Source organism: Crinia signifera, chromosome 3 (genome assembly GCF_055691185.1).
Source record: "Crinia signifera chromosome 3, ASM5569118v1, whole genome shotgun sequence".
Lineage (NCBI taxonomy): Eukaryota > Metazoa > Chordata > Amphibia > Anura > Myobatrachidae > Crinia > Crinia signifera.
In genome coordinates, this window is record NC_139219.1 from 214,351,431 (window position 1) to 214,377,139 (window position 25,709).

A 25,709-nucleotide genomic window follows, 5' to 3' on the forward strand; every position below is an offset into this window, starting at 1 on the left:
AGTGGGGGATTGGTTCTAATAACCTTTTGGATTCTGTACTGAGTTCCTTTTTATTAGATAGCACTATGTGATATACAAGGAACAATTCAATAGCCGTAATACTGTAGGTTTAAATGTGGAGGATCTTGATCCCCTCATGGGGCATAAGGATTTTGGATTATTAATAAACATGTTTTTTCCCTTTAGGATGGCCTGCCCATATGGCCCCACAGGAAAACCGCTTTTTAGTGGGTCCAAGGGTGTCACCTGCTCAAGAAGTTCAACAGTACAATCTCTATAAGTGCCCAAAAAGTCACCTTATAGCCAGGAGAACTGTTCACAAGTCAAGCACTGCATGAATGATTCATAAGTGTTCACAAGTCATGCAGACAGAGCCAGCGCTATGCAGTTATAATGAAGAAAAAAAATTAAAACAGGAGCTGGGACTCAGAGTCTCTGTCCCCCTCCAAAAATGTTCGCTACTGTAGAGGAGACAAGCGCTAGAGGTATTCCTGTACGACCATTACTTCCCGGTGTGGATACCGGGAGCACTGCTACACAGTCCACCTGCAGCCCCAGGCAATGAGCATGTAATACCCCCTGGACAATGTGCATGTAATCCCCCCTGGGTAAAGTGCATGGAATCCTTCCTGGGCAACAAGTATGTAATCCCCTTGGGTAACAAGCATGGCAACAAGCATGTTACTCCCTGGCATGGAGCAAGAAAACCCTGGCAACAACCATATAACAACCATTTAACAAGCATGTAACTCCTGGCAATAAGCATGTAAGTAAGCGGCACTTATGTGGCATAATATGTGTGCGGTGTGTGTGGTATAATATGCTATAGGCATTACGGTATGTGGTAAAATATGTAATGGGCATTACTGTGTGTGTGACATAATGTGTAATGGACATTAGGATGTGTGATATAATGTGTAATGGGCATTATGGAATCCTGGTGCAGTGTGTCCAAGGGGCTCTACCTGGTACAGTATTTCTAAGAGGTTCTACCTTGTGTAGTATGCCTAAGGAGCTCTAGCTGGCACAATGTGTATAAGTGGCACTATTGTGTGGTGTAATGTGAGTAACGCACACTACTGTGTGATTATTATATTATTTATAAGGCGCTACAAGTGGTACGCAGCGCCGTGCATATAGAACACTTTAGAACAGTACATGGTACACAGAACTAAAGAGCCTGCCCTAGCCTAAATGACACCCTAGGCAAGATTTTGGCTGGTGCCCCCTAGCACCACCACTAGTTCCGCCTCTGACCCTTCTCCCCTTTCCCAGCACCATCAAACCTCATCACAGTAGTCATCATTTTGGTGCTCCTACCCGCAATATTTTAAATAGAAACAGTGCACACATTTGGTGCGCAGCCCAAACAGGGGTGTGTTCTTGCTGGGAAGCGGCATGGCCACACAATAGTACCCCCAATTCAAATTATGCCACACAGTAGTGCAACTTTAATCACATTATATCATGCGATGGTGTCCCTTATTCATGTTACATCACACAGTAGTACCACTTTACCTTATATACATTACTCCTCACATTATTCACATTTTACCCTTAGAAAAAAATCCTGAGAAAATATTGTATTTTAAGCACCTCCATGGCCACCCTGCAACCCAGCACAAAGTAGCGTGTGCTGTGCAGAGGAGAAGAGCTGCAGCTGCTGCTGTCACTTAAGGGGAGGGGGCCCCAACTGGGCCCTTCCATCAGACTTTGGCCTGGGTAATTTGTACTCCCTACGCCTTTCTCTCGGCACCCCTGATAATACACCACAGTAATGCCCCTTACACAGGGCCGGTGCAAGGCACCGGAGCGCCCCAGGCGAGTCGGGGTGGGGGCGCCCCGGTGCCGGGGGGAGGGGGGGGTACCTGTGTAAAAAAATTGCTGCCCCGGCGTCCCTGCAGTGCTGGGGCGGTCAGGGGTGTCCGTGCCGTAGGGGTACCTGCGGCGCCGTCATGTGTATAAAGCTGGCTGCGGCCGGCGGGGTCCCTGTAGTGAATAGAAAATAACTAGCGCTTCCCGCTCCGCCGCGCGCATAGCGCTAGTTATTTGCTATTCACTACAGGGACCCTGCCGGCCACAGCCAGCTTTATACACATGACTACGGCACGGACACCCCTGACCGCCCCAGCACTGCAGGGATGCCGGGGCAGAATTTTTTTTACACAGTTCTCTGGGGGTGAGGGGCGAATTGCCGCCCTCCAGGTGCCTAGAGCTGCCTAGTGGTGGCGCCAGCCCTGCCCTTACACATGACACACATATTAATGTCCTTATAAACATAATGCCCCTTACACATATGCCAACCTTTATTAATGCCCTTCATACACATTATGACACACATAATGCCCATTACACATATGTTGCACATTATTAATACCCTTATACACATGACACACATAATGCCTGTTACACATATGTCGCACATTATTAATGCATTTATACATGACACACATAATGCCGAACACTATTGCACAACCAACCCACCCACAGACAGCACTCACACAGCCGCTAACACTGTGACCTCTGCCTCTGCTTGGCTACAGATGTTTCCTCATACATTTTGCCTCAAGAGGCCATGCAGCTCCTGGCCAGTTCTGCTAACGTTGGGTGCCTTTTTGGCTGAAAGTTCATCTTATTTGCATTGTTATGTGACCAGCACACACAAGGAGCTTCCGATGATTAAAATGATATGCGGCATGCCTATATTCTGTGTGCGACTGTGGCTGTACCTGCATACAGAATGCTATGTTACAGTGATTTCCATGAATACACTATTTCATATGCAGATACAGCCTCACTCACACACAGAATATAGGCATGCTGCATATCATTTGCCCCTAGGCATTCCAAACGCCCTAGGCATTTGCCTAGTTTGCCTATGGCTAGGGCCGGCTCTGCAGAACTAGACATAACAGCAACAGAAGAACAAAAACAGAGCACAATTCTTAATACACAATACAGCTGAGATCTAGGGAAGTGAATGAGAAGAGATGCAGGTATAGATTGTAGGTGAGTAAGGGGCCCATTTATCAAATAATATTTGCGGCAAATATTAAGTATCACCTAAATGTATTAAAAGGGGGACTGCAGCAGGAATCTCCGATCCCTGCTGCGATCCCCCCCTGCAGTGCCGCCGGCCGCATCCCTCACAGGTTTCTATGGGGGATGCGAAGCTGCCCGATGTATCAACATCGGGCAGCCCGGCTTCGCATCCCTGGGCGATAGCCCATTGTAGCCTATGGCTACACATCGCACTGCCCGAGCGGCAGTGCGGTCAGCGGGGTCACGGGGGGGGGGGTGTGTGTGTGTGTGTGTGTGAGTACGTAACTGCGTATGCGCAGACCCCCGGCTTCCGGCTCTGGGTGTCGCAGGGATGGACTGTCCCTGCGCCCTCAAACTTCATACATTGAGGTGATATGATCGCATTTTACAATGCGATCCTGGGCGGTAATATTGTAAATGCGATCTTGATAAATGTGCCCCTAAGAGAGCTGTAATTGAAATGCAAGAAGGGTACAGTGAGAACAGAAGGGAAGAGGACCCTGCTTTAAGGAGCTTACAGTCTAGAGGGAGGGGGAGACAGACAGGTGACATGAGGAGCAGGTAAGGAGACCTGAAGGCAAGAATTGAGCATGGAAGGGATAGTCAAGACATGAAGCAGCAGGTAGAGAGAATGGGCAGTAGTCCTCTCCCTCCTCCTATCCTCCTCTCCTCCCTCCACTTGCACCCTTGACCCCTAACAGCCCTGAACTGTGACCCATGCCACAACACACCCTCCTAGGGGGCAGAAAGCATGCAGAGTGAATAGGTATACCACATGATCGAGGAACCATGGCTCTGGTATAACAGTGTAGTTCAGTAAAATAGTGTCAAATTAGAGAAAATAAAAATAAATAAATACAGAGTTAGGGTAAGTAGTGTGAGAAGCAGGTGTAGAGGGACATATACAATGCAGAGAGAATTGATGTGGAATCTGGCACTGGAAATGGTTACAGAGAAAATGTGACTAGTGATATTAGGTTGAACCGAAAGCAATGGCTATGAGCATAGGTGTTATGGTGTGTACACACAGCAGATATGCCGTGCTATGCGAGTCCCGATACGATCAGATAGTATCGGGACTCGCATAGCACGGCATGCTGCAGAGGGACAATTTAGACCAGGGGTGGGGAACCTTATTTGTGCCAAGGGCCGTTTGTATGGGGAAAAAATCCTTCAGGGGCCATATGTAAAAATTTCTCTTACAAATTGTCCGGCTGCAGCCGTCCCACGATCCGCCGGCTGCTGATTAAGAGGAATCTTGCGAGAACTACCGACCTCTCGCGAGAATTCCCCTGTACTTGACTCCCGTCAAAGCCACCAGGCGGGTCGGCGGGCCACTCAGACCAGCTACGGGGCCGCATAAGGCCCCCGGGCCTGAGGTTCCCCACCCCTGATTTAGACTATATAGTGCAGATCTGCACTATATAGTCTTGCCTGCCCTCACTATATCGCTGCCGATTTGCGCTCTCTCAGAAGCGCGCATCGCCAGTGCATCAGGCTCGTTAGCCCTAAAAAGCAGACAATTAATATGCAATATGGCTTCCGATGTTCACTATATCGGGAACATCAGAATCCATATCGCCCCCGTGTGTACACACCATTAGAGACCTGCAGACAGGGAGCTCATTGAGGGCTGTCCAGGCTGTGTGTTCTATGTGTGTTGGAAGTGGTCAAGTCCGTAGCTCACTGTTGTATGTTGATAGCAGTATGTTTGGGTGATTTTAGAAGGTAGATGGGTGTCCTCCAGTCCTCTCCTGTGGATCTCTGGAATGTCGTCAATATTCTTATTAATATTTCCTCACACTTTACACTGCCACACTTCACAGCTGCAGACAACACAGCCGCACACGGCAACCAGCCGTCCAGATTTAGGTTAAATAGAAATGTCTCAGACCTGTGTCTGGGCCTTAATTGATAGCCCCACCCAGAGCAAAAGGTTTGCTGCAAAGCGTGAATAGGAAATGTCCAATACACCACCCACTAATACACAATCCTTTCCTGCCCATATACAGACTAACAATTACAAATATAAGTTTGAGCCCCACACAGCCACGGCATGCACTGTCCTTGCTTTTGGTGTGTATGGTGGTGATGGCACTCATTTATTCACAGGGCACCGAATGTCTAGTTACAGCAATGCTGCTACTAGTCACATTATGTGTATAAAAGGCACTACTACTACAGGTATTATACACCCTTATTATACACCCTTTTTTTTAGCGTGCGCCTTCAACATGTGCTGACTCTTTGTAACATATTGGAGGGTGCAAATGTATAGTTTGCAGGATGGCGCAGAATACTCTAGCACCGGCTCTGCATGCAGAGCTTGACTTGTAAACATTTCTCCTGGCTGTGAGGTGACTTTTTGGACACTTATAGAGATTGTCTGTACTGTTGAACTGCAGGTGACATCTTTGGGCCCACTAAAAAGTTGTTTTTCTGTGGGGCCATATGGACAGGCCTGGTGCCTCTTCCTAAAGGGAAAGAACCTGTGTACTAATAATCCAAAATCCTTATGCCCTATGAGGGGATCAAGCTCCTCCACAATTACACCTATTATGGCTATTGAATTGTTCCTTGTATATCACATAGTCCTATCTAATTGAAAGGAACTCAGTACTGAATCAAAAAGGCTAGAACCAATCCTCCACTAGCCAGATTCAGTGCCAGATTAAGGTCTAAATGGGCCTGGAGCTGAAAATTATCAAGGGCCTATTATGCACAATAATAGGGGTTCCGGCCAGCACCTAATGATGTGGGAGGCGTGATCAGTGTTCTGTTTGGGTGGTCTGCTCATGGGTGTGTCTCTATTTGTGTAAATACTTTCAACTAATTATATATGCCTGGAAAAGGTAGGGGGCTGGCATAGGACAAATGCAGGGAGATATACTGGTAGTGCCCTCCAAAGATGCACCAGCAGGATGCCGATGTCCTAAGATACCTGTGGGGTGAGGCAGCACTCCAGTCATAAAAAAATACCGAAAGCCGAAACTTGGTAGACAACATCTTTTCAGCACCTTTTATGTGGTCACCTAAGTTTACCACACCATATACCCCTTATACAAATCATGCAACACAATAGTAACCCCCTTATACTGTACTTGCCTCTTACTCATTATGCAACATGGAATGAGCCAAAAATCACACTATGGCACACGAATTTTGGATTTAGGTCCTCCCGACCTTTTCATACCCCCACCATCCACTTCGGATGGAGTTGATTTAATATAGTGTGGCGAGCGCAGCGAGCCACCTCGCCCGAAGCGTGGCGAGTGGACGCGGTTAACTTCACAAGTATTCTCGCTGCTCTCGCCACGCTTCGGGCTTGGTGGCTCGCTGCGCTTGCCACACTATATAAGATCAACTCCACGCCGACGTAGATGGTGGGGGTATGAAAAGGTCGGGAGGACGCCATTGCCGTGCTTCGGGATGGCGTGGATAGTGGGGGTATGAAATAGAGGCATTTGCCAGTATGTAACATGTAGCACTGGCAAATGCCTCCTTCATTGTGCATGATATGCAATTGCGTCCGCACCTGCTCTTTGGACAGGAGAGCTCAGACGCAGGAGTCTCATTGCTGGAGCATCTGAGAGGATTCTACGTATCACAAAGATGGAGCACCTCTCCGCCAGTGCCCACATAATCCCCTCTCCAGAGGCACAAGTGCTATGTGAGAGGCGCTCACTAGGCTTCACAGGAGTTTAGGAGTACCAGCGCTGGGCTGCCTTGGAGGAGTCAGCATGCAAAGTAAGGCGGCATGCGCTGCTGCCCTGAAACTAAACAAGTAAACAGCTGGCAAGCTGCCAGAATTCAAACAGTCACTAAGCTCATAGCGTAGCTTAAGGCAGTCTAGCAAGCTGCCAGATTCATAGCTAGAGCGGCACGAGCTGCCGCCGTGAAACTAAACAAGTACCAATAATTTTACTTAAAAAACATTAATATATTAGACAAATCAATATCTGCTATTCACCACACATGGATAGATCACAATTTAGAAATAGGAGCGGGAAGTTATAAGTTGCTTAATAGATGGATGAAATCCTTAAGTGGAAATTCACATATCCAGTTTTTAGTAGCTTCTAAATAAAAATACAGTTAGGGTAAAATGCAATAGGATAAGAGATTCAGAAAGTGAGAGATTTGGTAAGAAATCTCCAGTTTTTTAAAGTGTCCATCATTTACACTGCAAAATCAAACTGGTTTTGCAGTGTAAATGATTGCTGCTTTAAAACACTGGAGATTTCTTACCAAATCTCTCACTTTCTGAATCTCTCATCCTAATAAATGTTCCCCCTAGTGTCAGTGGATATAGGGCCAGGGCCGGCGCCACCACTAGGCAAATCTAGGCATTTGCCTAGGGCGCCGGCCACTGGAGGGCGGCATTTTGTGCCGCCCGGGTACCTGTCCTACGGCGCTGTGTATTTAAATCTGGCGGCGGAGGCAGCGGGGGTCCCTGCAGTCCATTAGAAATCACGAGCGCTATCCGCCGGGCTATGCGGAAGCGCTTCTAGTGTGAAAACTCTGGCAGCACGGCGCACGCTGATCTCAGCCAATCAGCGTGCTGCCAGTGTTTTCACACTAGAAGCGCTTCCGCATAGCCCGGCGGAAAGCGCTCGTGATTTCTAATGGACTGCAGGGACCCCCGCTGCCTCCGCCGCCAGATTTAAATAAACAGCGCCGCAGCAGGACAGGTACCCCCCCCCCCCCGCACCGGGGCGCCCCCACCCCGACTCGCCTGGGGCGCTCCGGTGCCTTGCACCGGCCCTGTATAGGGCCTTATTCTAGTTCCCTCTTTCTGAAAAAATCTTCTTAGATGGAGAAAACCATGTGCACTGCAGGGGGGCAGATGTTACTTGTGCAGAGAGAATTAGATTTGGGTGGGGTTTTACTTCAAAGTGAGATCTATATTGCAGTGTAAAAATAAAGCAGCCAATATTTACCCTGCACAGAAACAAAATAACTCACCCACATCTAATTCTCTCTGCACATTTGACATCTGCCCCACCTGCAGTGCACATGGTTGTGTCCATCAAAGGATTTTGTCAGAAAGAGTGAAATAGAATAAGGCCCATAATATTGTGAGATGTTATATGTTAGCTATACACCCAATTTTCCGGTAAATGGCCCGGTCCCGACTTGAATTAACTTGCATCTCCTCATTTTAGCATAGAAATCATGCAGCTTCCAAGGGAGGATGTACCGTATGTTTACCTGGGCCCCGTGTATCTGGGATGAGCAATGCCCTGTGTTTCTTGGAGGAGCCATAGGTCCGTGGTCCCAGATTGCTGCAGCTACGTCAGCCGCTAGTACAGAGGTTGATCACCGCTGATTCAGCGGTCAGGTCTCTTATGCGGCATCCATCTTCTTGTGTATTGCTGATGGCTGCGGCTGTTATTGGAGATGATGAAACTGAATTTTTGAAAGAAAAAAAGCCACACTGAGCGTGGAAAATCGCATCCTAAGGAGTGGTTCTTCATCCAATCAATCAAATCAACTTTTATTGGCCATGTATACTCGCGTATACTAGGAATTTTTTGCGGATTAGAGTGCAGCTACAAGCAAGGGGAACACAAGAGGGGGATGGGACATACAAGACATTTCAACTTTTTCGCATACATACAGTGTCTGTTTTACATTTCAGTGGAAGGCAAGCACAGTTGGACGTTACTATTTGGCAACCCCGGCAAATTATGCCCCTGCACCCCAGTGTTCTGACAACTGTCAATTCCAACACCTCCACTAACCTCTCACAATATTATATCCTGTGACACATAGGGCGGTATTCAATGTGAATACCGGCGAGGTGCAGCGAATCCTGTTTAGGATTCGCAGCGAATCCTGTTTAGGATTCGCTGCACATTCGCCACGTTCCGGAGCCTCGCCGGCTCCGGTATTCAACGAGTCAGGGGCTCGCTGCCCCTGACCGGCGAATATGAGCTCCTGCGGCGAATGCCGCAGGGAGCCTGAGGATGGTGGCATCCAGGGAGATGGAAGTCTCTCTGCCTGCCCCAGAGCGTATGTGGGGGGGAGGTGAGCTCCCCGGGTGCCAGGCAGCACAGGCTGCCCCCCGGGGGTGCCAGCAGGGGACCGGGTATATTCACTACACCCGATCGTGCATATGTAACGATCGGGTGCAGTGAATATATGAATATCTAATGCTCGGCTCCGGCGCCCCCTGCTGGCTGCTGTGTAAAAAAAAAAAAATATATATATATTTTTTTTTTTATTAAATATATGTTCATGTGCTTACAGCACATGAATAAAAATAGCATGCCCCTCCTCAGAATAAAATTCCTGATTTTTTGACACCAAAAAAACAAAACACTTTATTTTAAAAGTTCACATTCCACTTCTCCATAAAAAGATAGCGATTGCTACTCGGTGAATCATGGCGAAAAAAACCTTCAAATGTATTCGCCATCTGGTTATTGAATAGGGTGATTCACCGTTTTAGTCAAAAATTCGCCAAACAGCACAAATTCGCCATAAAAACATGGCAAATCAGGCTCATTGAATACCGCCCTAACTGTCTGTTTATTTAGAAGCTATTAAAAATTGGATATGTGAATTTCCACTTAAGGAGCACATTTACCTCTTAAGCAACTTATACTTTTGCACTCCCATTTCTAAATTGTGAATGGGAGCCGCTAGACTGAAAAGCATATTGAAACCAATGGCTACCAACCAGGTGTAATGATGTATTCATCCCGCATATTTGTGTTGGCTCCACCTACATTTGATTTGGTGCCACCCATATAAAGCCACTTCTAGACATTTTTTCAGGGCCACTTTTAGTTCCCAATCCACCTCTGCTACTGGCATCCTGTTCGCCAGTTAGGAGTTTATTATTTATTTATTTATATTTATTTATATAGGGTACACATACTCCGCAGCGCTTTTACAGAGAATATTTAAACATTCACATCAGTCCCTGCCCCAGTAGAGGTTATAATCTATATTCCCTACCACATTTACACACAGACATATTCTATGGTTAATTTTGTTAGAAGCCAATTAATCTACCAGTATATTTTTGGAATGTGGGAGGAAACCGGATTACCCGGAGTAAACCCACGTAAGTACAGGGAGAATATACAAACTCCACACAGTTCGAGCCATGGTGGGAATGGAACCCATGACCTCCGTGCTGTGAGGCCGTAATGCTAACCATTACACCATCCGTACTGCCCGGATGAGTTAGGCATACTGAATCCGACCATTCCCTTGTAACTGGCAGGAAAATTCACTGACATGATAACTGGTGTTTCATCAGGAATTTTGCTGAACCCAGATAATCCCTTTTATGCTGGAAACTTTCCTGCATAAAAGAGATTATCTGGATTACCGAAATCCAGATCATTTCTGACACAGGGCTCCTAATATCTGAACTTGTGACTGGAATAAGCCTATAATATTGCATGTTACTATGTTTACCAGTTTCTAGTTGTGTCACAATAATAAAGGTGTAAAAAAAATATATTTTAATTACACTTAAAATGTGAAACGTTATCAATGGGTATGGGTAAAAAGATTTTGATGTCCGGTTCGGGGTTTGGTCCGGTTTTTACATAGTCCCGTTATCAATGTAACAGCTAGCAACTAAACTATATATATATATATATATATATATATATATATATATATATATATATATAAATATATATATTTTGCTTGTTTGCGTGATTTCAACTCTTATATAAGGTAGGCACATTGTTTAGTCTATTTGTTCACCCACACCTTGACAAAGGGGTGCACCAGCCCCGAAACGTTGGAATGGTACTTCTGAATACACTGTGAAAAAAATCTCCTCCGAGTGCCGCTGTTTGTTTCTTTGTGCATATATATATATATATATATATATATATATACAAAGTCCAATAACGGAGGCACACAGGAGGTAAGTAGCAGAAAAAACGTGTATTCAGCAAATGATCAAGCGCTTTCGGGGCTCTCCCCCTTCCTCAGGATCACAGCCCTTAACAGTGCAAACAAGTGAACAACACGAACAGTACACCAATGCAGCACATTAAATACCTTCATACTCACCTGGTTCCCGCGCTCAGCCCCGGACCTCGCCGCTCCGTTACCCGGAAGTCGCATCTCCAACCTCAATGTGGCGCCGGAAGTACAGGCTAGAACGTCCTCCGTGCGTTCCAATTAGCCACTTCCGCGTTCCACTTGTTGCTAGGTGATGCACGCTTCAGTAGCGTACCCGGAACCGGCTCTTTCCGTGCGTCAGCGCTGAATCTAAGGAGACACAAAGGATCACAATAAACAAACAAACAAACGTATCCACACATATTTACATTAAGCAAGTTGATAATTTCAATCTACAACAGAACAGCAGTCATGAACCTAAATCCAGCATTGGCTCAAACATGGATGAGTGAGGGAACAGCCTGAAAACATTATGCCAAGCTATTCCAATTTATTTTATCATTCAGGCCCCCCGGTCTAATGGTGCCTAATCTCAGAATCCACTGGGTTTCTTTAATGAGCAACTTGTTGGCCCTGTCCCCTCCCCGCAGGGAGGCTGGCACTTGGTCAATCATGTAGTATCTCAGGGACTCAAGAGAGTGCCCTGCTTTTTTTAAGTGGCGGGGGACCGGTTGATCCACCTCCTTGCCCTTCAAAGTAAGGTCAATGGAAGATCTGTGCCCCGCCATCCGCTCCTTGAATTTTCGTGTAGTTTGACCCACATATCTGAGGCCGCATGGGCACACTATAATATAGACCACATGGGTGGATGAACAGGTGAGGACCGATCTTATATCATATTTTTTGTTGCAGTGGGGGTGTTGAAACTCCTTGCAACTAATCAGGAATTTACAGGTAACACATGTGCCACAGCTGTAACAGCCGGGAGGTTTGACGTAAACATTGGGATGAATGACCGGTTTGTAATTGGTCACATCAGCATGGACCAAACGGTCCCTCAGATTTTTACCCCTAGTGTATGCTAATAGAGGTTTGTAATCCCTCAGCCCAGTTAGATCGGTGTCCGTCTTAACTATGGGCCAAAGGGCCCTGGAGGCTCTCTGAGCCATGGGACTGGATAGAGAAACTCATGCACCCATGGCATCCTCTTAACATTTTCTTTCTTTTTAGGGGCCCAAAGCAATTCGGGGTTCATGTCCAGGATTTGTTTTTTTTGGGATAGTAATGTATTACGTTCATACCCTCTCTCCTCGAATTTAAGGATCATCAAATCCAATTCCCCCGGAAGTTGATCCCTGTTGCTGGTCAACCGTGCTACCCGAAGCATCTGGGACAACGGCAGTCCACGCTTCAGGGATGGGGGGTGATGGCTAGTAGATCTCAGGAGAGTGTTCCTGTCAGTAGCTTTAGAATATCTACTGGTTTGAATAATGCCAGCCTCCACTTTAACTGCCACATCCAAAAAATTAGCCTCAACTTCACTGTGGCTATAAGTAAATTTGATAAAAGGGCTAGTAGCATTAACCCTTAACATCAATTCCAGGAACCTGTCAGCGCCCCCGGTCCAGATCAGGAACACATCGTCGATGTACCGTAAGTACATCGCGATGTGTCCCCTAACCTCCGGGTCACTGAAAAACAGGTCCCTCTCTTGTGCAAACATGTATACATTCGCATAAGAGGGGGCCACAGAAGATCCCATGGCACACCCTCTTAATTGAATGTAGAACTTCCCATTAAAAAGGAAATAATTGCGACTCAGGGTCAACTCCAATAAGGAGAGGAACAGATTATGATTAAATACTTCACAGTCCAAGTGTTTGGATAGAAAGTCTTTCATGGATCGCAGCCCTCCTTCGTGTGGTATAGAAGTATAAAGGCTGCAGACATCCAGGCAGCATAACAGAGTTCCAGGTGGCAAGGTACCAATGTCCTTTAGCCTTCGAAGGAATGTACTGGTGTCCATTAGGAAAGTATCTTCCAACGGTAAGAGGGGCTGTAATATACTGTCCAATAATTGTGAAGCAGGCTGTAGTAACGACCCACGGGCGGATATTATCGGACACCCGGGAGGTTTTGCAGGATTTTTGTGCAGTTTTGGCAACGTGTAGAGGACTGGGACCACTGGGTGTTCAACCTTCAGGATCTTGACCACTTTCTCAGGTAGAAATTTCTCCTTCAGTGCTGTATCCAAAAGAGCAAACAACTCTCTTTGGAACCCTGCTGTCGGGTCTCTGGGAAGTAATCTGTAAACTTCAGGGTCAGATAGTTGTCCCATGATCTCTGAGATGTAGTCCTCAATATTCATAACCACCGTTGCACCTCCTTTGTCAGCCGGGCGTATTACTATCGACCTGTCTTGGCTCAGTTGATTTAGAGCTTCAATCTCAACTTTAGACATATTTGGCCGAATGGTGTAGGGTGTGGCCAAGAAACGGTTCATGGAATCGTCCATTAACCTTGTGTACGTTTTAATGGAGCTATTCTGAGATGGGGGGTCGAAACTGGAGCGAGATGTCTTCTGTAAGAAATTATCAAATACTGTAACATGTGGCACCGAGGGTTTATTCTGAAAAAATTCTTTTCTCCTCAATTGTCTTGAAAACTTATGTAGATTTATTTTCCAGTTGTATTCATTATGACAATTTGTAGGGACAAAACTAAGGCCACGGTTAAGCACATCCAGTTCCACCGCTGATAGAGTGCTGTCGGATAAATTGAAGATTACACCTTCAGCTTTGTTGCCGCTATAGTGGCTGCTTTTCTGACTTCTCTGGTTCTGTTTGCCACGACGGGTGGCAGTGTGGTTATAGGGCCTCTGGAACTTTCTGCTCGTGCCCCTAAAGGGATTGCGGAGTTCCTTACAGTGTCATCCCCATCAGATACCTGAAAGTCACTGTCACTACTGGATTTATTACGATTTTGTTGTGCATTTTTTCTTTGCCATGGCCTTCGGCGTCTTTGTGGTGCCGAATTGTCAAAGGATTGACGGTCTCCCCCCAACAGCCAGGGGTAAACTTTATTTTCCTCGTAGTCTGTGTCCACAGTAAATTTCTTACTTTTCTTGAATTTCAATAATTCTCACCTATAGGTCTCACATTGGTTCTCCAATTTCGTCAACCAGCTCGCATTACTCTCAGCCTCCAGAACACTTTGATGCTCCTGTCGAAGTGATGAGATCTTATGTCTGGTAATATTAAGTTCTCTATTGGCCTCCTCCACAACAAGTATCATTAATTCGAAGGCACATTTGTTTAAGATGGCCACCCATCTTCTAACAAACTCTGGATTGTGCCTGCCTATTGTGGGCACGTTGCGCACTCAAAACCCACGGGGTATCTTGTGTTCCTTAAAATAACTGGCCAAAGAGGTACTGTGTAATAAAAAGTCAGTTTCCCGACGCCGCATTTTCAACAGGCGGTAATATACATCCTCAATGTTATCGCTGTCCTCTGGCACCTCCACTGACTCCTGTGCTAGGATTTGTTCAATCTGTTCCTGTGTGTAGCTAAAAATTTTACCAAGTGGGGTAACTGCTGGAACTCCCGACGGAGTCAGACCCCCAATTTGGCTTGCAGACAATGGTTCCATATATATATATATATACTAACAAAGCATATACAGGTTATAGTTTTGTCAGTTTTACATTTTTCCTAAATTGTAATTTGTGAGAATTATATACATACAATTAATTCAATTATTGTGTCACTTTTCTAAAAGTCTTGTCTATAGCCTTTATATGTTGCACGGATTACACTTTATTAGCAATTACAGTAACTACAAGTATTCTGCATGTGTACTGGCAGGGAGCAAGAATAGGTGAGGTGCATTCTTTCTGCAGCAGGTAATTACCACCCTGCGTTATAGCAGCAGCAGGTATGCAGGAATGTAGCTGTTATTTATACTTCTGCCAGGGATGCAGGAGGAGGAGCTGGTATCCCGGGTGCCCATGATCTCTGTATACAGCCCTCCTGGCCCCAGCACCGTGCTTAGTAATACACATAGAGCTGTATCATCTGAGCAGATAGGCTCAGTTACTTGCAGAGAAATCAGACACTGCCCTATCTCCCGTGCAGCCTGTCAGGATCTATTTCCACGTCCTAATTTCCTGACCTCGTTTTCTTGCATTTCTGCGATTAAATTCTCTCAGAGTCGCCATTTTCCCAGCTAGAGCCACATATAACGTGCACAGCAGCACAGTAACCCCGGGACCCCATTTGCTCCTGCCTGTCGACCCCCCTCCATCGCTAATTGCGACTGTATCTGGTGTCTGGTCTCTTATCTGTATTGTACTAGACTAGTAGTATCCTCCTCTCTCTCCCAATCTACACCTCCCTCCTCCTGTCCTGCCTCTCTCCCTCCCTACCTTCCCCCTTCCTCCTCCTCCTCTCAGTCCCAGCAGCAGCGCTTCCCCTCCTCCTCAGGATGATTAGTTCCATTAGAGAAGCGGAGCGGGCGCTGAAGGTCTCCTGTTACTAGGATGAAGTTACTGCTGTGTGTATAAAGTGTAACAGTGCCCGTGTGACCGCACAGAGCAGCGCTAACCCCACTCTCCCCCCACGCAGGCCGTGGCATCTCCGCACCTGGCGACATGTGGAAACAGAACAAGAGCAAAGTTCTCATAGAAGACTCCCCCGATGAAGAGGTCCAGGCTCCGGCAGAATCCCAGGTAACTGTCCCTAGGACTCCATGGCTGCTATTCACTCCTACCAACTGTTAGTTCCCACATGTGTCTTGTTACATACAGCTATCACATGAAGCGTTTCCAGTCATATGCCTGATTTGTGTATAAACACACTACAGTACAACACCACAGCTGGCCATGAATGCTTGCAGTGTGCATGTAACACGTTTGGCTTTAGTGGTTATGGAATCCTCATTATTACATGTCACAAGAGATGTACACTTGTGCTATATTTATCCTGCTTGTCACGCAGCCAGCCAGCATGGTTAGCTGAATGATTTTGTTGTTGTGTAGTTTACAGTATAAATACTTGTGTATAGTATTTTGCTAACAGGAGTGCATCCCAGAACATGCTTTGGTGTGACGCCTGAGGCTACACACAGATGATTAGTGCAGCTTATCTGTGGCTGGCAGCTAAAGTGTTATCATTTCTGTTGTGTATCAGCCCCAACAATGCCCATAGGATCAGTGCCACATCATGGCTATGCTGTGTTACTGGTGCCCACTGCTGTAAACAAAGCAACATTTTTTTTTTTTCAATTTAACTCTGTGCAGCATAAACTCCTCTAACTTTTTATTTTTTAATTACAAATGTAACAAGGGGTTTAGTTATGTGGTTTGTTCATTTTGTTGCTTAAATGGAATTGTAAAAATATACTTAACCAAGTGGTTATGTCCTATTTGATTTCCAAGAGGGAGGTGTTCTAAGCCTTGAGAGAGATAAAGTTACAGCTCCTGTCACTTTTTTTCCAAATACAGCCTGTAACATGGCAGTTAGGAGCACACTGGCTGGTACTTTATCTCTCTGCTTTATCACTCCCCTGGGATCAATGATAGATGGAGAATAGATTGTGTTAGCTATGTATTCCATTTATTTACACTTCTGCTTCCTTTCTTTTGCTGTCATTTCCCTCCTGTTGCCAGTGGCATTGTATGTAAATGAGAGGGCAAGAAGACCTCCTTAGTAGGAATTGCAAAATAAAGGTGACCCTTGTGACTAGCTTTAAGCAACATACTCACTGACGTTAAAGTTATGCATACTGTGTCACTGATGTAAGTTAAGGACATGTAAAACATGGGGCAAGATAAACTCTGCTTCTAAGATATATAATATTTGAGAGTTTAATGTGTAATAATTATTGACTAGAAGAACTTTTTCCCATTTCTAATCTGTCAGTGTTTCTATGACATAAATATGTCTTGTAAAACTTGTATGTGTTGACCTAAATCAAATATATCTTTTCCGAGTTTGCCACACAAGTGAACAATATCAGCATACTCGCTGCAATGCTCTCAAATGCTTAAGCCCCGTACACACGGGGGAGATATATTGCTAGCAATATATTACTGAGCAATATATTGCTCAATGCCCCCTTTTCATCAGCGACCAGAGATGGTTGCTGATGAAAAGGAACCTCAGCCGGCGGTGCCGCAGAGGTTATCAGCTGGCCGCAGGAGCAAGCTCCTGCGACCAGCGATTAGAGCGGGGCTGAAAACGGGAGCGCGCATCTGGCTTTTTATCGCCGGGGCACACTCCCATCACTGGCAATATGGTCGCTAGCGACCATATTCCCAGCGATTTCAGCCCCTATCTCCCCCGTGTGTACACAGCATTAGAAGATCTGACTAGGGGTGTAACCGTAGGGAAAGGGAAAATGTTTGTAAACCAGAAAGTGTTCAGACCTTTAATAATTTCAGTAATATATTTATTTTTGACAAATATTTTCAGATACAGTATCTAGCACTCTTATGGGACATACGCACAGGGCGATTTTTGCCTATTTTCTAAGCGATCTGTCTAGATTGCTTAGGAATTATGCACGAATCGATCCGGGTGTACACCCCATAGCAAAGGCGACGGGCGGCCTCGGTAATCACTATTGCCGACTCAGATCATATGATCATGCAGTCAAAATCTAGCTAGGTTGCCTAGCAGGGGGGAATTCTTTATTTTTATAGCTTAGCGCAAACGCCATACCACAAATTGCTATGTGTGTGTATTTCAGTTTCTTTCACTTACATTACCTATATTGCTTAATTGGTGTGCTAAAAAGAATAAGAACATAACCAAACACATTGGGCCGTATTCAATGACTTTTATTGCCGGCCACGGCGATTCCGTTTTTTCACTCGCCTTCAATTCCCCGGGACTCGACGAGTCACCCTATTCAATGTGGCTGAGATTCGCCGCCCCTAACGGCGAGTCTCAGCCAATCCGACGTATCCCTAAACAGCTCCATTACTGTAGTCAGTGTTTAAGAAATTGCAGTGAAATGCAAAAAAACGCAAATTGCCCTGAAAAAACGATTCCAAAACCGCAGACTGCAAAAGCTGTGTTATCCCCTCAAAGGCCAAACGAAGGAGTGAGGTGGGGAGGAGATTCATGGGTAATTGAGGTGGATCATGGGTAATAACAATGCATTGTGGGAGAAAAAGAAATACCAGAAAAAATTAAATATATATTTATATGGCACTTCTACAACCATAAGATCACACAGGGGCAGCAAATAATATTAGATTAAACTTGCAAAGTTAAATTAAACACTTAAAACCAATTATTTCCGAAGTTCAGATAAAAGTCCACCATAAAAAGATGACGAGGGAAACCCGGTGAAGAACGGCGATAAAAACCAAGAAAAAGATTCGCCATCTTCTCATTGAATACACTAATGGCGATTCATGGCGAATCCCGGCGATTCTCAATGAAAAATCCTATTGACAAAGCCCGGCGATTTGCTGCGAATAACAGATGGCGAATTGGCCGTCATTCACAGGTCGCCATCGGCGAATATTGCTCATTGAATAGGGTGATTCGCTTTTGGACCTCCAAAAATCACCTACACACATGAAAAAAGCACAGATTCGCCAGAAAACATGGTGAATTAGGCTCATTGAATACAGCCCAGTAACACAGTTTCTCTGAAAAGTGCAAGCATACCTGCATTTTCTATACATGTAAATAGATCAATCTTCATTGCAGCATTTGGCTCAACAAATAATTAGATTAATAAAAGTCCTTTTCCATTGAACTATGGGCCTTATTCTAGTTCACTCCTTTCTGACAAAATCCTTCTTAAGCTGTGTACACACGGGGGAGATAGGGGCTGAAATCGCTGGGAATATGGTCGCTGGCGACCATATTGCCAGTGATGGGAGTGTGCCCCGGCGATAAATCGTCGTGTGCGCGCTCCCGTTTTCTGCCCCATTCTAATCGCTGGTCGCAGGAGCTTGCTCCTGCGACCAGCTGATTAGCTCTGTGGCACCACGGCTGAGGTTCCTTTTCATCAGCGACCATCTCTGGTCGCTGATGAAAATTAGAAACTGAGCAATATATTGCTCAGCCATATATTTAGTGTTCCCGCTAGGCTGTATTAGTGCCTGCCCTGGCTGTGTGCACGGGGAAGCGCAGCGCCACCTTAGACGGCGATTCCCAGAGCTTCCCCGGCAGCACGGTAACTTCGGTGGTGCCGGGCCCACCTCCTTTAGTGACAGCGCCGGCCGGGCCCGCCCCTTTTCGTGACATCGCGGCCCGGGACCGCCCACAATTGTGACGTCGGCGGGCCCGGTCCGCCCCCCTTGCGAGGCCCCCATGCAGTGGCGCCCTGCCCGCCCTCATTTCTAGAGGGAACACTAATATTGCTAGCAATATATCTCCCCCATGTGTACAGGGCTTTAGATGGACAAAACCATGTGCACTGCAGGTGGGGCAGATGTTACTTAAGCAGAGAGAATTAGATTTGGGTGGGGTTTTACTTCAAAGTGAGATCTATATTGCAGTGTAAAAATAAAGCAGCCAATATTTACTCTGCACAGAAACAAAATAACTCACCCAAATCTAATTCTCTCTGCACATTTTACATCTGCCCCCCTGCAGTGCACATGGTTTTGTCCATCTAAGAAGGATTTTGTCAGAAAGAGTGAACTAGAATAAGGCCCTATGTTACGTGGCATTACGTTACTACATGAAGCCACAGAAACTTAAATAATTTAATTTGTACATAAGTTTGTTCTTTTACACCAGGTTTTGGGATATGTTTGATTTCAAGAAGCCGGTATGGATATCCAATCGCAATAAATGATCAGTAAAACAAAAACAATTCATTTTAATATTAATATTGTGTACCAAAATATCTGCAGACCTTATGGGACACAAAACGAATTCACATTCCCACACTGCAATGAAACACATTTTGGGACCATACACAGAGACATTAGTTGTATAGAGGTTTTTTATTTTGTGACTAAACCTTTATAAAAACCTCAGAGGAAGCTGAACCTCAACCATTGTCACACTTCTTTATTTTCACTGATTTGCTATTTCCTTGTTTGCTCTTATTTATATGTATTTATTATTGAGCTGTATTGCTACAGCAATGCTGCCAGAGGTGGAACTTCCATGGATGCAGCAGGTACACAGCAGATACATTGCACGGGGCCCTTGAGGACTACAGGGCCTATTGTAGCCCAAACCAGCAATGGGTTCTCACCTGGCCCTCCCTTAGACCATTTTGAGCAATGATGACTAAATGGCCTAGTGTAGGGAGCAGGCTGCCTGATGGACCTGGCCCTTACCTTGGAGAGGCAGGGATGATCTGGACGGATAGCAAAGTCCTGTCACCTAGGAGCACTGATGATCACTCACATGCTGCCTCTAATTAACAGACAGCCGTAAAAAAAAAATTCTGATCACTTCTGTCTGTGCATTAAAGACAACTCGCAACCGTTGTACTTGGCACTGTCAGAGTATGTCTGACCGAACTGAAAAAAAGTCAAGTACAGAGACAGGGACTACTCTCTACTTAGGCCCCTGCCACCTGTTATCCATTCTAAGCAGTCCCACGCAGGTGGCACACTTTACCACCCGCTGCCTTACACTGTTACCCTCTTGCTCTCCCTGTTACCCACTGCCGTATTGCACTTGGGTGGAAGATTTGGGGCTGAATATATATTTTTACACCTGGTCCCACAACTCACAATCTCCGCCACTGAATGCTGCATTTACTGTAAGTTAAGAAACTGTCAGGAAACTGGGAATTGGTAGCACAAGCCATATGTATTCCATGTAAATTGTACAATGAAAGCATGGAGGCTAAGTTGTCCGCAATTGTAACCCTTGGTAAAGGCATAAAATATGTTCCATAAAAAAAAAAAAAAAGGTGCATTTACAGGCGTATGCAGTGTCTTACCTTTCATGAGAGGTGTGCACGTTAGTAGCAGTAGCATATGTTCCATGTGTGTCAGGCATATGTCACAGTATACAGTCCCTAATTGATAATCAATATAGTGACCCTCATAGGGGTATGGGTCATAGGGTCGAGATGTATTGGGTTGACTACTGAACGTCGACATGCGTCAAGGTCAGCACACCTGAAGGTCAACATGGGGTTAGGTTGACCGGGTCATTAAGTTGACACATGCATTAGTTCGACATGGGCTAGGTCAACAGGTTGACTTGTTTCTTTCCAAATGTTGACACCGTCGACATGGACACTATAAAAGTATTCTGTGTCCCCTCACATGGTTCTCTACACTATTTTTAATTCTCTCACCACAACTTACTGGATGGTATGGCATGAAATACTCGCTGTCAGCACATGTCGGCTCATAAAAAAAATGAAAAGCTCCATGTCAACTTTTTGACTGTCGACCTAGCCCATGTCGACCTAATGATCCTGTGTCTTACTTCAGGTTTGTCGACCTTGATGCATGTGGACCTTCCTATTGTTGACCTAACGACATATGCTTCTTCATAGTTATGATGTCCACATGTTCAAAATCTTGACATCTGGAAAATGTTGGCATTATGTTTAGGTGTTAGAATTTGCTTTTGGTTAGAATTACCTGAAAAACACATTGCCATGTGGACATTATGACTATAACATCATCATACTATACCAAATCTGCTATGATAGCTATTTGTTTGCTTTATATACTTCTTTGGGTGCATGGAACACACACACACACACACACACACACACGTACATTTATGTTGTGTTATGTAACATGTCAATGCTGTTATATGCATGGTTTCTATTCTTGTATTTTATTAATGTTCTTTGTCTTAATTACATACTGGGTGCTCTAGTTTCCTCCCACAGTACAAAAACCTACTGTTAGGTTAATGGGCTCCTGACCCTTTGTGTATGAGTGCAGTAAGGAATTTAGGGTCAGATTCTCTAAGCTTCAAAAGTGATAAAATGGAGAGTGATAAACAGCCAGCCAATCAGCTCCTGTCTGACATTTTTCAAACACAGTCTGTGGCATGGCAGGTAGGAGCTGATTGGCTGGCAGTTTATCACTCTCCATTTTATCACTTTTGAAGCTTAGAGAATCTAGCCCTTTAGACTGCAAGCCTCACTGGTGCAAAAACTTATGTGAAGGATTCAATGTTTTCTATAAAGCATTATCATTCTATAATATGTTGATGCTATAGAAATCCTAGTGTCCTGTACATGGAAGTCCTTCATTTTATGTTTTTGTTTGTCAGCCGATGTGCTGTGAACATATACAACTGAAAAATAAAATCTGTTTACTTTAAAAGTAAAAGTATATTTTTAGCCCAGTGGAATGCTAGCAGATAAGATTGGGACACTGTGTATTTTTGCCTTTATTATTTATTTTATTTTTATTTTTTTTCTTCAACTTGGGCATTCAGAGCATTTCTTTTTGAAGAAATGGTGCAAGGCACTTCTGATTTTATAACTGGCCACAATATCTACATGCATCTACAATAGCACCTGTTTGTAGGCAAACACAGGGGATGCAGTTTAAATCCCGGTGGTCGGGATCCCGGCGTTCAGAATCCCGACCGCCGAAATCCCGACAGTTTCTCCCTCCGTGGGTGTCCACGACACCCCTGGAGGGAGAATAAATTAGCGTGCCGAGCGTAGCGAGCCCGCAAGGGGGGGGGGGGGGGCAATCCACGTCCCCCCCCCCCTTGTCGGTATTTCGGCGGTCGGGATTCCGGCGTCGGGATTTTGAACGCCGGGATCCCGACCGCCGGGATTTCATACTGAATCCAAACACAGGGTGGGTTCCTGGCTGCCTGGAAACCCCTCTACTCTTGGAAAGTGGCTCAAATTTTGACCAAAATAGCAATGGTATATAATACATTTAAGGCCCATACACACTAGAAGATTTTCATTTTAAAAGACTTTGCCAAAATCTTTGATAGATATATCTTTCATCAAAGTAGTGCGTACACACTGAGCTATTTTCCTCAAAGAGCAAGAGATTTTCAGGAGGTGAAAGATTTTGCTGAAAATCTTTCATAAAAAAGGTGATTTACATAATGGGCTGGGTTTGAATTACAAGGGTGGGAGCAGTGGCTATTTTATTCAGTGCATTCCTATTCTTGGTGCCTGATTCAGAACTTATTGCTGGGCTGCGTATATTCGGAGCCCAGCAATCGGGTAAACTCTACCCACGCCACCCTGAACGGGCAAAATTCCACCCATGTGCACGGCAAACATTTAATTTCCAGCTGTGCATGTAGGGAGAAAGCCATTCACTTGTGACAGCAATGTATATGTTACGTTATAACAAAATATACATTGGGGGTGGGGGGGGGGGGGGGGGTGGGGGCAGCGGTGGTGGTAACTTATGGCCTGTGAAAAAATTATGGCATGACTTTGTGGGACAGGGGACTATGCACACCGTAATGCCTATTACACATATACCACATACCGTAATGCCCATTACACATTAGGCCACACACCATAATGTCCATTACACATATGCCACACACCGTAATGCCCATTACATGTAATGCCATATAAGTGCCTCTTACCTACATGCTCATCGCTAGGGTTTTCATGCACGGTGCCAGGGGTAACATGCTATGTGCACTGCCTCCTTCCGCTCACCTTGCCCTGCTGTCTGTCCCTGCCTGCATCACTAAAGGAGACCGCTGGGCAGAGCGGTGGGGAAATCCAACTGTCTCAGAGCAGCTCCATTTGTCCGCGACTCGCAGCCAATCAGGCAACGGTGGCTCGCGAGTTGAAAGCAGGCGTATCATTTGAAATAGCCACACAGCGGATGGTTGAACACAGTTCTGCCCTGTGCCGGCTCAATTTAACCCAAGGTTGGAAGTTATGCCAGTAATATATACATTGCTGTCCCGTGCCATTCCGGCAATGTATATATTACTGGCTAATACCACAAATTATCATTGGTGCCCAGTGGTGCCAGCAATGTATATATTACTGGCTAATAAATCATCATTGGTGCCCAGTGGTGCCAGTAATATATACATTGCTGGCCTGTGCCAGGCCAGCAATGTATATATTACTGGCTTAGGCTAATACCACAAATTATCATTGGTGCCCAGTGGTGCCAGCAATATATACATTGCTGACCTGTGCCAGTAATATATACATTGCTGGCCTGTGCCAGCAATGTATATATTACTGGCTAATAAATCATCATTGGTGCCCAGTGGTGCCAGTAATATATACATTGCTGGCCTGTGCCATGCCAGCAATGTATATATTACTGGCTTAGGCTAATACCACAAATTATCATTGGTGCCCAGTGGTGCCAGCAATATATACATTGCTGACCTGTGCCAGCAATGTATATATTACTGACTAATAAATCATCACTGGTGCTCAGTGGTGCCAACAGTATATACATTGCTGGCCTGTGCCAGCAATGTATACTGTATATTACTGGCTAATACCGCAAATTATCATTGGTGGGCAGTGGTGCTGGCTTTCTACGTTGGTGGCCAGGGATCCGTGCTGAGCAGGGCGGGGGGCGGGGCGAGCAGGCTATGTGGCCGGGCGGAGGGAGCAGCCTCCGTGTGAAGTGAGCCGGCCTGACGGAGCGGGCAGGGGGCGGGGCGAGCAGGCTGTGTGGCCGGACAGAGGGAGAAGCATCCTCCCGGTGGACTTGGAGCCAGACAGCCAGCCAGCCTGATGGAGCGGGGCGGCGCTGGTGAGCGGGGTGAGTATGATCTGGAGCAGGGGAGGGGGGAAGAGGGAGGGAACCGTGCGGTCAGCCGGGCTGAAAGTGTATCATCTTTCAGCCCGCGCTGCGTACACACCTAGCGATGATGGCTAAAAAAAACAGCTATCATCGCTAGACGTGCTGGTAAAACCAGCAGACGGCCCACCTCGCTGGCGATGATGCGGGAGCGCGCATCATCGCCAGTCGGATGCCGGTGGGGCATACACACTAGGCGACTTTCAGCTAAAAATCTCTCAAAACGGCTGTTTTGACCGATTTTCAGCTGAAAATCGTCAAGTGTGTATGGGCCTTTACTAGAGCTACCTTCACTGTGTGTGTGTGTGTGTGTGTGTGTGTCTCCATCAGTGCACTGGACCAAAGAGTAGCTACCAGGAAGAATTGTCAGAAGCCAAAAGGTAAATACACACTGGATGATATTGGCCAGCGTGTATGCTCCGTGAGCGTTTTTTCCGGGATGGACGACTTTCAGTAGCAGGACGCTATGGAAAGCCGTTCACCCTATCGCTCATCTGCTGGTAATACAATCTTCGGGGCTTATCGCTGCCCTGTACACACTAGCCGACTTTTGATGAAAGCAGCACAAACGACTAAACTTAGCTGCTTTCAGCTCACAGTCGCCAAGAGTGTATGAGCCTTTACCATGATGTGGGAGAAAGGGAGCTTAGAAAGGGCAGTACTGCTTCTTTTATTATTGTGTATTTATTATGGTATGTTTAATCTTTTCCTGACCACTTATGTTTATACAGTCTATACTATAGATCATCTATAGCAGGGGTCCTCAAACTATTTTCTCTGGGACCCCATAAGACCATAAAAATATTTACGGGACCCCAGCAAGTTACTGCAGAGGGTCATCACATGACATGTGTAGTCAGCAGACAGCACATACATGGCAGCATTGTCGAGGCACACAGTGATGGGAGAAGTCTAAAGTAACAGACAATTCAACAGATTTTTTAGACTCCTTGAATCACTGACTGAGATTAGAAAAGTAATCAGTCTGATGGTCAGCAACATGGAGTCGCGACCCCATGCTAAGCAGGTGGGGACCCACTTTGGTGTCAGGACCCACAGT

The 25,709-nt window shown here is 45.7% G+C and overlaps 1 protein-coding gene across 3 annotated transcripts in view; it reads left to right on the forward strand.

Annotated features, from left to right (window-relative positions):
- The window catches only part of TDRP (testis development related protein), a 138,729-nt gene that overhangs the window by 42,672 nt on the left and 70,348 nt on the right, over positions 1–25,709 (forward strand). For 2 of the 3 annotated variants that reach the window (XM_083177382.1, XM_083177381.1), the window contains one exon: positions 15,546–15,649. In XM_083177382.1, the coding sequence (XP_083033508.1) occupies positions 15,546–15,649 (104 nt within the window). Of the gene's footprint in view, positions 1–15,052; positions 15,475–15,545; positions 15,650–25,709 lie in introns of those variants that run through there. The other variant, XM_083177383.1, reaches the window with a different exon arrangement.